We start from the raw sequence: 14,062 nt of genomic DNA, 5'->3' as shown, positions 1-14,062 counted from the left end.
GCGCTTGACTGATGTAGGATGGCAACTATGAATGAATAATGTGCATGAATAATGAGTAAGCAGCATTATGTGTTACTGCATTCACTCATCTTTGGATTTCATAGATCTAGACACCTTGTCATCGAGAGCTCCGCGAATCTGTGACGCTGTTAATCTGAGGCTGTCCCCCTTCCCTGCCCAATGACGCTGACTGACCTGGGCGTTCTTCTCCGGCAGGTGACGGAGCTGACCACGGCCTGGACGCAGGTGGTGCGCTCGTCAGACCAGCGCGGCCGCCGGCTCAAGGACGCACTCCGAGACGCCGAGGAGCTGCACAAGGCGGTGCACATGCTGCTCGAGTGGCTCTCCGACGCCGAGATGCGGCTGCGCTTCGTCGGCGCGCTGCCCGTCGGCGAGGAGGAGGCTCAGCAGCAGGTGCGCGAGCACGCCAAGTTCCAGCAGGAGCTGGCCGCCAAGGAGGGCGAGAAGGACAACACACTCCGGCTGGCGGCCGAGATCCTGGAGAAGGCCCACCCAGACGCCGTACCGGTCATCAAACACTGGCAGACCATCATCGAGTCTCGTTGGGACGAAGTGAGCAGCTGGGCGCTGCAGCGGCAGGAGCGACTCGCCGAGCACCTGGCCGGCCTGAAGGACCTTCAGCAGCTGCTGGACGAGCTGCTGCAGTGGGTGCAGCAGCGCGAGCGGCGTATGGTGGAGCTGGAGCCGATCCCCATCCCGGACGAGCTGCCCGTGGTCGAGCAGCTGATCCAGGAGCACCAGGCGTTCATGGAGGACCTGCAGTCGCGACAGGCGGATGTGGATGGAATCTGCAAACCCAAGCACAAGCCGCCCATGAGGAAGGGATCCAGAGCTAAGAGGTGAGTCAGACTTACTGTCCATTAAACGATAGGAGGTGAGGAAGGTTTTGTCTGGTGACAGTATGATGTGTTGTAAAGTTTCTCCAATTGTGGATTTTACCTCGATCACGCATTGTAAAGGATTCCTCATCCGTTGTGAGTGTATCGATCTCGCTCAATAATGGCACCGATGTATATAAATACACACTAAATAATCGATACCGCATACAACATCGATAAGGCGACTTCATAGGCTGGAGGACCGTTGCTGATGAAACACCTTTGAAGAACACTTGGGACTTGCATGTGCAAAAAAGTCTACCTTTCTTGATCAATACATTTGCACAAAGTTATGCATAAACACTGGCTTGAACTGTGCAAATAGTGGCTTCTGCGTGTCCTGTCATTCGTCATGTTAAAGCTTTGTGCTTACGTCCATCGCTTGGAGCGCTGTATATGTGCCTGCTTTTGTCCATTTCATGTTTGCACAGCTACGTCCAATATTTGTGAACGTTATCGTGTTCGTCCCCGACTGTATGTACGGCCTGTGTATTTAGCTGCCTATCTGCGACCGTTTCAGTCCGACGCCAGCGTACTTGGAGTTTCTCCGCCGCCCAAGGTGCCAAATTTGCTCTGACTGACTTCCCTTAGACTAATGGACCTAATAAAATGCCTAATAATGTTTTAGAGGATTAGGTGTAACATGACTGGTGGTTACGGGTGTGCCGTATTGCTCGAGCCAGATAGTCTCATTTTCAGCTGTGTATCATTGAAACTACAAGACTCACTTATCTAATGTGCCTAACCAGAGGTCATCCGCTAATCACAAGGCGAAGTTCCTTTTTTCAGTCTGTATCTAACAGGCAATTTGTCTAATAACTCGTTACTCGATAACCGTTATTAGTTCTTGCCTACAGGCTGTTGGTGCTTTGTCCTGCTACCCCAAACCTATTATCTTAGTATTTTAGGCGTAATGTGTGCAGTAACCGGTAGAACTAGTTAATAGTTATCAATCTTTAGATATATATTAACCGAAGAACACGGTTTAAAGGCAATTTAATTTATACTTTTTTGCATTGGGACATTTGAGCTCGACGACTGTAAAGGTCATTTTTCGCCCATAGCTTCAATTTTAGAGAGCTCGCCCGCGAATATCACCAACTTATTTACCTTGAAGTCATCTTTCAGTTTTCCGTAAGCATTAGGAAATGTAATCGTTTGTGACTGACAGTTACCCTCCCGTTTTCAGCCAAATCACTCCGGATCGCGAGGGAACTCCGGGCAGAAGGAGGTACGTTCTTACCAGAAGGGTTGACGTATTGTCCCGAATTTCCACCAGTAGTGTCCGCATGGCATTCGTAGTACACGGTCCTCGTCTCCGCATGCTCTGGTGGGACATGATATGATGCTTCGCTGCATGCCTGGGAAAACACTTATCATGGTTGAATGAAGCGAAGGAATTTTCTCGCGCAGAAGAAAGCTTTGAATGGGTTTATAGGACTTTGTCTCGAGTTAGATCTGCATGCATGATTTGCGGCTTTCACGATAAATGGATGCTTTTCTAGCCGCCAGGAGTCAAAGCAATACGTTTCTACAGTCATCCGTAAAATGATCCACTTGTGACTCACCATCCCTTCTGCTGATCGCAAAGTAAATAGTGTTGAGGCGCACCCAATAATTAGCTAGCTGAGCGCTTATAAAATGAACCATTGATGAAATACTCGCTTTAATATGACGTGCGTAACCCACGTTAACAGTATCTCGGCACATAGTTACTCATGCTTTTATCCCGTTTAATCTGAGGCATATGTCTCATCCTCCTAACGAATAGGCTTATAGATAGCTTAGAGCTTAGCTTAGAGCCACTTACTCCAACCATATATAACTCAATTTAACTGACTCTATAACTCAATTTAACTTTTCTTGTCATTTGAAGCTGCGGTCTTGAAGTCAAGTCATAACTATTTCAGATCCATTAATGGTGACTCGGAAGTAACACCTCACTCCTAGTGACTAAAACTATGGTTGTTCACAGAGCAATGCCTAATTATCGTGAACATGGCATATTGGCCCCCATAATGGTCCTGGAACATTAATGTTATCAACTCACTGTATAACGTAATGACGACACCGGCAAACAATTGAACAGAGCATTCATACCTGTAGCGAACTGGTTTTGGTGTCCTTGGGGTTCTGGTGCATTGTATTGTCCAGTAAAACATTGCGATGGCGACGCCTGACCTCACTGTGACCCCGTGGTGACCTCTGCGCCGTCCGCGTCTGCCCGCCAGCCGGTTCAGTCCCGACAGAGAAATATCGCCCAGTCGCGGCTATGCCAGGCCGTGGCTGAACGCTGCCAGGTACTGCTATGTAGTCGGTCCGTCTCTATATGGCTTCCTGCAGGCCTGTTTGGCCCTCAGTATTTTCTGTCCGCTAGTTAGAATCTCTCGTAGAGATGTTATAACATAGTCCAGTAGAATGCTTTACAACAGTAATCATTGCTGAAAATAGTCAGAATGACTGTTACAAGCAACCGCTTTATTGAACATTCGATCTCAAGACATTCGATAGATTCTCTTGCACGTTTTTTTTTTTTTGCAAATGAGTTATTAGAGGATACATACATAAATAAAAGAGAAATGCATGCGTTAAAACTGGTAGCAAGATGCTGAATGCGAAACTGGGCAGATGCGCTACTCCTTCTGTGTTCGATAAAGAAGACTGGAGTATGTTACTTCCATGATGCCTTCCTTCTTTTTGTTGGCACACATTTCTAAGTCTATGTCTACGTAGGATCGCATTCGCTTTGCACGCTGCATGACGCAACCGAACCGTGTGTTTCGCTATTTCATGCATGACAATTCAGCATTATGCTATTTATGTGCACGAATCGAGTTTTATCTTGCATTGCCATCACATGTTTGCTTTATGTTGCACTTTAACCGCAGTTGCTGATATCAGCTCATATTTTCATTTTTACCCTTTAGACTTTTTAGCTGTGTTTAAAATGTTTTACCTAGTAGCTACTAGCTGGTAATGCACTGAAGGCTGGGCACTGACCCCAGCTGTGTGCCGTGTGCTACTGAATCCGACCCTTTATGTCGTATGCAACCAAGACCGGCGCTGCACCCGGTCCGAGCATGTGCCCTGTGTTCCCTGTGTGCTCCCTGTGTGCTCCCTGTGTGCTCTCCGTGTGCTCTGTGTGCTGACTGCCGCCCGGCCGGCCGACACGCAGGGCCGGCAGTCCCGGTCGGGAGACCACCCCCGAGTCGAGCTGGCCGCGCATCGGACCCGTGTTCCCCGGCGGCCCGTACCCGCCCGGCAGCCGGCGGCCCAGGTACGTAACTGTACTTACTGTCTCAGTAACGGCAATCGGCGGCCCAGGTACGTAACTGTAGTTCTGTCTCAGTAACGGCAGTCGGCGGCCCAGGTTCGTAACTATTACACCGTCTCCGGCCGGCAGAAGGCGGCCCAAGTACGCCTGCTTATATCTTTGGTATCTTTTCAGAAGCAGCAGTCACTATTTCATCCAAGTATTTTTGTTGTTGTTGTTGTTGTTGTTGTTGTTGTTGTTGTTGTTGTCTTCGCTCACATCTTCAATAAAAGTTTAACAGCAACCTTACTTAATTTTAGTGGCTTCCAATGCCCGTCTTTCCCATCATTTTGATCTTTTATTTGGGCCTACTTTGCAACCACTAATTTATTTTCATATTACGTTAACTATTATGTGCCCAATAAAACCGAATTGTGCGTTGAGCATTCTGCTGCAGCCTAAGCTGACCGTTCCTCCCTCCCTCTTCAGTCGACAGAGCATCAGCGAGCCGGCGCCCAAGAACCCCCAGCAGCGTCAGCTCTGGGACACCTGGAGGAACACCTGGATGCTGGCCTGGGAGCGCCAGAAGCGGCTCCAGGACAAACACAACTACGCCAAAGAGCTGGACAGCCTGCGCAACTTCGACTTCGACGAGTGGCGCAAGAGGGTATGTAGAAGAGAACAATATGCATGATAGTGAAGTGGAGTTTTTGTGAGAGAACTGTGAACCGGGATAATTGGCATGGATCTATCGGGTTTGATAACATCGCATAGCGGAAATTGGGGTTTGATACATGTTTAATGGTTGGCTGTTTGAGCAGTTTACGTTGCAGTGGGCTATTTACGATATAAACGAAGGTTTGCTGAATAGAGGACCTATTTTATCCTGCAGGGACTGCGTGAGATTAACATGTTTGTTGCGGCGCGTTACAGTTTATGAAGTACGCCAACTCGAAAAAGATGCGCATCACGGACCTGTTCCGAAGGATGGACGTCGACAACGATGGATTCGTCACAAAGGAGGAGTTCAGCGAGGGAATCATGCGAACGCGTGAGTACACGGGGACGCCGGACACGGGACTCGCACGGCGCAGCGCCGCCGCCGCCGGCAGACTGAGCCCGGCGGTACAGTATACCACTCCAGGCGTTATCGGTGGTGCCATCTAGGGAGGGATAGAGGAAACAGGCGAGCAATGCGACACATTATTAGAACTTAGAAATGCGTTCTGGTGCTAATGACGATATGAATAAAAATGGGAACTGGTTTGAAAGGTAGTTTAGTCACGTCAGATGAAGTTTTGCTCCATGATATAGTCCGTCGTATATCTCGAAACTGACGCGTATCTCCCGTCGCTGTAGATTTCCCGACCTCCATGATGGAAATGCAACTCGTGGCTGACAAGGTCGACCGCAATTCGGACGGTCTAATCGACTACAACGAGTTCATGGCGGCCCTGCGGCCCGACTGGGAGAAAAACCGGCCACTCACCGAGGCCGAAAAGATCGACGACGAAGTGAAGAAGGCCTGCAGCGCGTGCAATTGTCGGCAAAAGTTCAAGGTCTTCCAAGTCGGCGAGGGCAAATACCGGGTAAGTATAGAGCAAGACGCTGCCATGAATGAAGCGTGAATAAGAACGGTTGATGAGATAGTGTTTTTCATATGTATGCATTAGAATAGTTTGTTGACTCCGATAGTCCGTCTCTCCTCGAGTTGAAACCCGGATGTTGAACTGCGAAGCGACCTCTGTGACCTGAGCTTACCAACGTGACCTGTCTGACGGCATCTATAGAAGTATGCAACCTGTCTGACCTCCGGCCGCCGTCCTTTTCAGTTCGGTGACAGCCAGAAGCTGCGTCTGGTCCGCATTCTCCGCTCCACCGTCATGGTTCGTGTCGGCGGCGGCTGGGAGGCACTGGACGAGTTCCTCGTCAAAAACGACCCCTGCAGAGGTGAGAAAAACGCACAACGTCTCACCGTTCATCTCACAGTCACTCACTCAGGCGCAGAGGTCACTGTATTATGGTCACGACGCACTTGTGTTTGCAGTGATGGGTGTGATGGGATATTCGACAAACGTCGTTTCATGTTGGTAATGGATGAGGAAGAGTGCTGTGCATAAGTTGCGTTCATTGCATTGGTCATGCATGGTGTTGCAGTATCACAGGGCTGTAATTAGCAAGGGTATTATGTTTTCCCACACCGGTTTAAATGTAGTTTGTGGGCACGTCATGTTCGTCATTAGGCACTATGTATCATATATTGACGCTTGCAGTGTGCATATGTAGATATTGTTTGAAGTATGCACAATGCATGTGCATAAGCATATGCAATAGATAATAGCCTGGATACTTGACTACATATTACATATGCATAATACAAGCATACGCAACGGCCTACAGTGTAGAAGTGTAGTAAATAACTAACATACCATAGTTGGCTGCAGTGTGTAGTGTGCCGCTTTACTAACTGGTCCAACTGATTAGTGTGGCCGCTTACTAAGTATGTTAGATACCTGTTACTAGTATAGTCCTGTAGAAGCTGCTAACGAGCCCAACGAACATGAACTAACGGCTTTCTAACTCGTGTTTTCCGTTACCTCTGCTACCCATCCTGTGTCCATCCATGATCATAATGCGCCAATTTTTTCTTTCTCCTCTCTCTCTCTCTCTCTCTCTCTCTCTCTCTCTCTCTCTCTCTCTCTCTCTCTCTCTCTCTCTCTCTCTCTCTCTCTCTCTCTCTCTCTTCTCTCTCTCTCTCTCTCTCTCTCTCTCTCTCCCTCTCTCTCTCTCCCTCTCTCTCTCTCTCTCCCTCTCTCTCTCTCTCTCTCTCTCTCTCTCTCTCTCTCTCCCCTGATCCTCTCATTCCCATCCCCCACTCCCCCTCCACCCCTCTACTCGCCCTCCCTCCCCCTGGCCGTCGGCGCTGCAGCGAGCCGCTCTCTGCGCGACCTCCGTAAGCTGCAGACGCAGCTCCGACAGTCGCACGAGGAGCAGCAACACGACGCCGACTGTCCTCAGAATGATGACCGTAAGCCCGGTGCCGCGCCGCCCTCCGTCCTTTCGTCCGTCCCACGCCGCACGCGGGGAAGATATTGGGCATGTCTGATGGTTGGGTTGTGGTTGCTCGCTAGTGCATGCACTGGGAATGGGGAGGCCTTGTGGCAGGTGCGCAATGGGCATGCGATGGAATGGGATGAGGCTGGTCTAGCGATTGGTTTCACATGTTTGCTTCACTGGTTATCTCACAGTGTCACTGCGTGTGCCATGTCGATGCTATTGTATTTTGAAGGTGTTGGTCCTTGAGACAGCAGGGATGTGGTACCTTATTGATCGGTCATTTTCGAACTAAATCGGTCATTTTCGAACTAAAATGCTTATGACGTTGGATTGCAACGCATCTTAGGTAAAGGTGCATGTTTTGCCTTGTATCGTCACGCAACGCTACAGGCATATCCGAGGTTTTCAAAGTGGAATGGTCATGTCCGAGTGCGCTGGGTGTCGGTAATGCATGTGATATTTTACCAAACAAATGGTATGAACATCGCTGTTTGTTGTTTACTTATAGATAGCATATTAACACCTATGTTTTTTTATCAGTTCTAGTTTTGGATTTGTGTGAACTTTTCTCTTTCGTTGAAAATCAATGCGTTTCATTTTCATAACACATTAACCCATTATTTTGTTTCCTTTCGTTTGCGTTCTGGCATGTCGTGCCGTGTGTTGCCCGTCCCGTGCACGTGCCGTGTGCTGTGGCCCGCCTCTGACCCGGCGCCGTACGACAGCCAAGGGACGCACCAACGTCGAGCTGCGAGAACAGTTCATCCTGGCGCCGGGCGTCTCGCAGTCGCTGGCGCCGTTCAAGTCCAAGGCGGGCAGTCCGTCTCCTCGCTCCGTGTCAGTGCCGACGGCCGGTCCCATCACCAAGGTACGTACCCACCCGCCCCAGAGGTACCGGGTACCCGTACGGTACCACTCAGTGCCCTGTGGCGTCTGTTACAGCCGCCTACTTCATGTCACAACTGATGCCGATCTTTGAGAGTATTCGCCACAAGGAGAGTCTGCCCTGCACATATCCAATCAAAGTGGAGCGACCGGCGGCGTTCCTCAGGGTAACGCGTGATCCCATTGGCGGAGACAGCTCGACTGGTCGTACCGCGTGCTGTGATTGGCGGAGCCAGCCGAACCGTGTGCTGTGATTGGTTGTCATGCCTGTCGCTCGTGGGAGGGTTAAATGAAGACAACACTGTAGTGTGTATGTCCGCATGGGGTTGTTTTTCCAGCATGACTGACAGAAAACCTCGGAGGTCAGATGTAGTAATAAATCTTTCCAGTTTCGTCAAATTGTTGTGCAACTAACACTGCAAAACATGTATTATGATAGTGAAATATCAGACCACACGCAGGTGCCCAGTAAGATTTTAAACTAGAGCAGAGGAAGTAGCATCAAGGTCTAACTGACCAAACTAACGGATATTTTGTGAGTTGAGTGTGCGTGTTTTCTAACCCCGTAACGATAGCCTGGTTAGTGAAAAACTAACATTAATTCACATATCGACACCGACGTGTCTTACGTCAGCAGTACCTCATTTAAGACATCAGACCATCTTACGAATCGGCAGCATTTATCTCGCAAAACGATTAGTCTGGAGTTCAAGTTTGCATTATTACATGATTTATGGTTCCATGACTGTTGCCAACTAGGTCTGTTACGCTATGGCCCTTGCTCAAATCCTTGTCTCCGACTCTACCTTGGTCTCACAACCCACGGTCGAGCTGATTCCACCCCCTGTCCGTTAACATGTGTCTAACCCCCTCCCCTCCCCGCTCCCCCGTCAGGTCCGAGAGAAGACGGGCCGCAGTATCCCGCTGTCGCGCGCCTCCCTCTCCGGCCCGCCGATGGCCTCCGGTGAGCAGTTCGGCTCCCAGGAGGGTTTCCGACTCCGTAAGGGCAGCACACCTCTGCGCAGCTCGCAGGGCGGCAGTCGGCCGGCGAGCCGGGCTGGCTCGGAGGCTAGCCTGGACTCTGTGGACGGCGGTCGGCCCAGCTACCGGCCCGGCTCCGGAACACCGGCCCACTCGGGACGGCAGAGGAAGGTGGGTGGAGGCGGCGGCCGTCGTGGTAATGTTAGAGCGGGCCGGCAGAGGAAGGTAGGTAGAGGGGGCGGCCGTCGTGGTAATGTCAGAGCGGGACGGCAGAGGAAGGTGGGTACTGGGGGCGGCCGTCGTGGTAATGTCAGAGCGGGACGGCAGAGGAAGGTGGGTGAAGAGGGCGGCCGTCGTGGTAATGCCAGAGCGGGCCGGCAGAGGAAGGTGGGTGGAGGGGGCGGCCGTCGTGGTAATGTCAGAGCGGGACGGCAGAGGAAGGTGGGTGCTGGGGGCGGCCGTCGTGGTAATGTCAGAGCGGGCCCACTCGAGACGGCAGAGGAAGGTGGGTGCTGGGGGGAGAGAGGTCGGTAATCGGGGCAGTGTCTGATAGAGGAGCGGGCCCGCTCGGGATAAAGGTGGGTGTAGAGGGGGTAGAGGGGGCCATCGGGGCTATTTCAGATAGAGGAGCGGACGCACTCTGGATGCTCATAGCGATCTGTGATCAGGCATATGGTCAAACACATAGCAGCAATTGGTTCATAAATGACTGACTGGTTCGTGTTTATTAGCTAATGCAAAGACAGCTTTTTGTAGTTGAACAGTTGTATGCGTAGGAATATGGATAACGGAACGTTACGTTGTCATTACTGTTTCCTAAGCGAAAACCAGCAGGCTGCCGTTCAAAACTTGTAGCGCAACATGAGTTAACGATATGCAGTTTCGCAGTTGCAAAGCCAGGGTGTCTGACTGTGTTCTTGTTACCCCGTCAGACCTCGGGGACTACCACCGGCCGAGGATCAACGGCGGCTCACAACGGTACCTCCAACGGCGCTGAGGGCACTCCCAGCAGGTAAGAACGATTTCCGCTCGGGGAGCGGCGACTGACGGCTGACAGATACCTAACGACCGACAAATGGCTGACAAACAGTCGACAGACGCCAGATGCTCAAATGGTCAGCTGGTGGACCAGCGAACCATCCCTGCAGTCCGCAGTGTGGGCAGGAGTCCGGGTTTGAATGAGCGTGATGGTGGCGGTAGTCGATGTTCACTAACAATGTCTTCAGAGAGCTCAGATGTCTTCAGCTGCTGGCGCTACCTTCTCACAATGGGTAGACATAGGGGCTGATAACGTTATCTCCCCCGAATAATGGAATAATAAATGAACCGATAGCTCATATTCAGCACATTTACAAGACTTTGGGTATATCGACAAAATAGAGAAATAATAACCAACTAACCATATTTTTAGATTGGTCCAGACCGTAAGAGATAAGGCATTTGTTTCCGTTTAAACTGTGAAGTACCGGCACTGCCCCGTTATTCCCTACCCGTACCGCGTAGCCACTAACTCGCACTAACATTCTAGGAGCAAGGTACCGCGGCGACCCGCCTCCGCTGCGTCCCTGACACCAGGTGGCTCCAGCTCAAGGTACCTACTCGCTGGTTTTTACGTGTAGTTGCTGATCGAACAGCGTTACTTAGTAGGTACATACATTTACCGCGCGTTACCTTTCAAAGGATGCTTGAACTATGGTTCCTCCCCAAAAGACGGATATTTTATGTCAGTTGAACGACGAATGGGATTTCAAACGACCCTAGTCATTGCTGCTGCTACTTAAAGAACGGCCGACAAATTTGAGTAACCCGTATAGCCAATAACAGACTAATCTAACCATCGCTGGAATGGCCAATACGCATGTTTTGCCCTGCGCTGACCGCCTGTGCCGGCTGCTGTGTGCGCTGAGTGACCTCCGCTGACCTCTGCTGACCTCTGGTGACCGGGCTGACCCCGCCGCAGGAGCTCCACGCCGCAGGGACGCCGGCCTGTCTACAGAACGTCCTCGACACAGAGCATCCCGGCCTCGCTGAGTGCCACGCCGACTAACCGTAACCCTGTCAGGTATACTAACGAGAAACGACCGGTAACCGCTAATGGATAGTGGATACCGCCCGGGCAACGATAGCAGCGCCCCTAGCGACTATCAGCGCAGACGCTCCGCATGAACCCGTAACGAGGCCAGAGTTAGGTTCACGAGAAGGCATTGGAGATGGAAAGGATTTTACTGATGATAAAATGCGAAAATGTTTTCAATCCAGCCTTTCTTGTTCATCCAACGGCACATGCCCACTTTCTGCCGGCTAATGTAAAAAATAATTTCATGCTGGTTTGCGAGCTTGACTCTGGCCTTTGAATGTTCACCGATAATACGATTTTGCAATGCATTACGTTTCTAAAACCTTAAACTAACGCTAGGAACTGTTCGTCTTTCAACAATCTTTGACAAAATAATCTCACTGACTGCCTAATAATTGCATTTTCTGATTTCAATAACCGTTCTGTCGTTCGTACCCCGTCTGAGACCATGCGTTTCTTTAAAGGTAGACTGCCACCTTTTTTTCACAAAACGGTTTTCACTAGAGCTGAGCCACCTATGTCCCAGACTGAAGTCGGTTTTCCGAAATTCGAACCCGTTTGCGAGAAATCGGAGACCAAAGTTCAGTTTGATGCCATTTTTTTAGTCCAAGAAAACCGACATCTCTACTGTTTATCGATAACTTTGAAACATGAATTTTCTTATCTTTTGGCAAATATATGTCAAAACTTTGATTGTTTCGAGATCAGAGAAGAATTTTGGAGTGTCAAAATAAAAGTTAAACTTATATGTTCAGTAGTTCATTTTTTCCAAAAAAGTGTGGGAAATGGGGTTTAACATGGGCCAGACCCATTCCAAATGAGCCATGATTTTTAAATGTTTTACGAAGTTAAATGCAAAATAAATTAAACATGGCCAATTTCTTATGAAATCATATATTAGTAAATCATAAAATACCTTACTTTTTCAAATAAAATGTAATAATCTTATGACCTTGAAGCCTAGTGATGTGTAAACATTGTCGCTAGACATTAACCGATTGATAATTGTATGATAATCGATAATTTTTTCGCGATTCACGTGATGATACTTTGTCAGGTGAATTCTAAAATTTTGTTTTATCCAGGGAATAAATCATAGGCCGATCTGAGAAAACTTTTTGAAGGTGGCAGTCTTCCTTTAACCCTGCCTGTCTGACCGGCGACTCTGGCCTGCGTTTGACCCCACTAATGAGCCACTAATGGACCGTTTGACAGCGCGGTGGGTGGTCGACTCAGTCGGACCAAGGCGGCCTCACAGACCAACCTCAGCTCGCCCTCGGCGGGCGCGGGTGCGTTCGGAACGCCCAACGGCAGGGGCGTGGCCCAGCCCGTGCTACGGTTGGTCAAGTACGTCCGAGGGGCCGCCTAAGTGGCCTGGATACATTGGATGTGTCCAGGGCGACGGCGATATTATTAAAGGACGAGTTGCACCAGCACTAACCTTGTCTGTCATGAGTTGTAATTTTAGGACGCATCGAGATCCAATTAAATTGCTTTCATGAATCTTGAGTGACAAAATCATCCAGATTTACTCCCCATGCATTGGCTTGTTCTATTGCATTATCCAAAACATGCCAAAACTAACCGATAATATTGTGACGGGTTTTCATTATTTAATGGACAGTTTAACTGTTTCTGACCAGCGGAAGGGATCGACATTTAGGTACAAGCAGCAGATGCCAGTCAATTCTAACTTGTACTATGTAATATGTAATCCCTCACTGTTCTGAATAACATGTTTCATTGCACCCTAACATGCAACTCCTGTCTCTGTCTCTGGCTAACAGCCAACTGTACCAAAGTGGCATGAGTCGCACTATCAATCTGTACCTCTTTTCCAGGCCTGGCACTAGTGGTTCTCAGATTCCTGTGTCAATGAAGAGGTAATTATTCACAGCGTCGACAGGCGTCGACGACGCCTTTCAGCACGTAACATTTCACGCTAGGAACGTAATTTTCTGCATTATCTTGTGATCAGTAATGCACGCTAATTCATGGTCTCCTTCCCTGCATGTTTTTTCTTCTTTTTGCAGATACGACCGATCCAATTGATGTGTTTTTACGCGCACATTATTAATTGCTTAGGAACTGTGTAGCATATTTCTTTTAACTTTTTGTTGTTAATTACCTCGCATGCGTAATATAAACAGATGAGGAAGACATCTTTTGGCAATTGTCACTTATGATGTGCCTTTGATTGTGACGAAAGACAAGCGATGCCCGATAGTGACCAGTGTCCCTAAATCCGGTGCTAAGCGCCTTTTATTCGTTCGAATGCGGTTAGCAAAGTTACTGAGTTATGTGCAGCGTGCGATGATGTCCCTCGTATCAGGTTCCCCCAATTTCTCGAATCCTTGCTCCTCTTTTGCCCGCGTTTATAAATTGGAACCTCGTGCTGTAAGGTGCAGCATACCACGACAGGCATAACTGCTAGCGTCATCTATTAATGAATGGCAGAAAATAAAAGCACTGCGGCGCAGCATACCACCTAAGGTGATATCACTAGTGACATCTAGGAGCAGGGGCGGGAAACACCCAACTTTGATCACCTCACAACCGGTTCGTGGTGACGTCACTAACCGCTCTGTGACCTTTCTCTCCGCCCGGCAGGGAACGATCGGCCTCCAAGATCCAGCGGAGGTCGTCAGCGGCCAGCGACACGGCGCGGGGACAGGCCAGAAAACCGCTGTGGCACTGACCTACCGTGACACGCGCCGAGCGCGCACTTCGAGAAGGGACCACACAGCAACACACACACATACACACGGCGCGTCCGGACGACTCCGGCAGCGCGGCGGCATAATGGCTCGGACTAACACGGCCCAGCGCACCTCTAACTGTCTTTCTGTCGAGTGGGCGCGCGACACGGCGCGCCCGTGCCGTTATTTTTACTTACTGAGGGCAGCGGGC

The 14,062-nt window shown here is 49.7% G+C and overlaps 1 protein-coding gene across 1 annotated transcript in view; it reads left to right on the top strand.

The window, feature by feature from the left end:
* Nucleotides 1–14,062, top strand: part of LOC122369475 (dystonin-like) — a 101,201-nt gene that overhangs the window by 86,720 nt on the left and 419 nt on the right. The window contains exons 45-60 of the mRNA XM_043344254.1: nucleotides 217–860; nucleotides 2,089–2,130; nucleotides 3,131–3,199; nucleotides 4,075–4,176; nucleotides 4,642–4,819; nucleotides 5,086–5,203; nucleotides 5,512–5,741; nucleotides 5,985–6,102; nucleotides 7,935–8,077; nucleotides 8,989–9,246; nucleotides 10,008–10,087; nucleotides 10,604–10,666; nucleotides 11,036–11,137; nucleotides 12,368–12,499; nucleotides 12,994–13,035; nucleotides 13,763–14,062. The exon at nucleotides 13,763–14,062 is cut by the window's right edge and continues 419 nt beyond it. Of these exons, the coding sequence (XP_043200189.1) occupies nucleotides 217–860; nucleotides 2,089–2,130; nucleotides 3,131–3,199; nucleotides 4,075–4,176; nucleotides 4,642–4,819; nucleotides 5,086–5,203; nucleotides 5,512–5,741; nucleotides 5,985–6,102; nucleotides 7,935–8,077; nucleotides 8,989–9,246; nucleotides 10,008–10,087; nucleotides 10,604–10,666; nucleotides 11,036–11,137; nucleotides 12,368–12,499; nucleotides 12,994–13,035; nucleotides 13,763–13,850 (2,409 nt within the window). The 3' untranslated portion in view covers nucleotides 13,851–14,062. The remainder of the gene's footprint in view (nucleotides 1–216; nucleotides 861–2,088; nucleotides 2,131–3,130; nucleotides 3,200–4,074; nucleotides 4,177–4,641; nucleotides 4,820–5,085; nucleotides 5,204–5,511; nucleotides 5,742–5,984; nucleotides 6,103–7,934; nucleotides 8,078–8,988; nucleotides 9,247–10,007; nucleotides 10,088–10,603; nucleotides 10,667–11,035; nucleotides 11,138–12,367; nucleotides 12,500–12,993; nucleotides 13,036–13,762) is intronic.

Source organism: Amphibalanus amphitrite, unplaced genomic scaffold (genome assembly GCF_019059575.1).
Source record: "Amphibalanus amphitrite isolate SeventyFive unplaced genomic scaffold, NRLGWU_Aamphi_draft 001040F_arrow, whole genome shotgun sequence".
Lineage (NCBI taxonomy): Eukaryota > Metazoa > Arthropoda > Thecostraca > Balanomorpha > Balanidae > Amphibalanus > Amphibalanus amphitrite.
The sequence above is the reverse complement of the archived record's forward strand: the minus strand, read 5'-3'. Positions and strand labels throughout refer to the sequence as shown.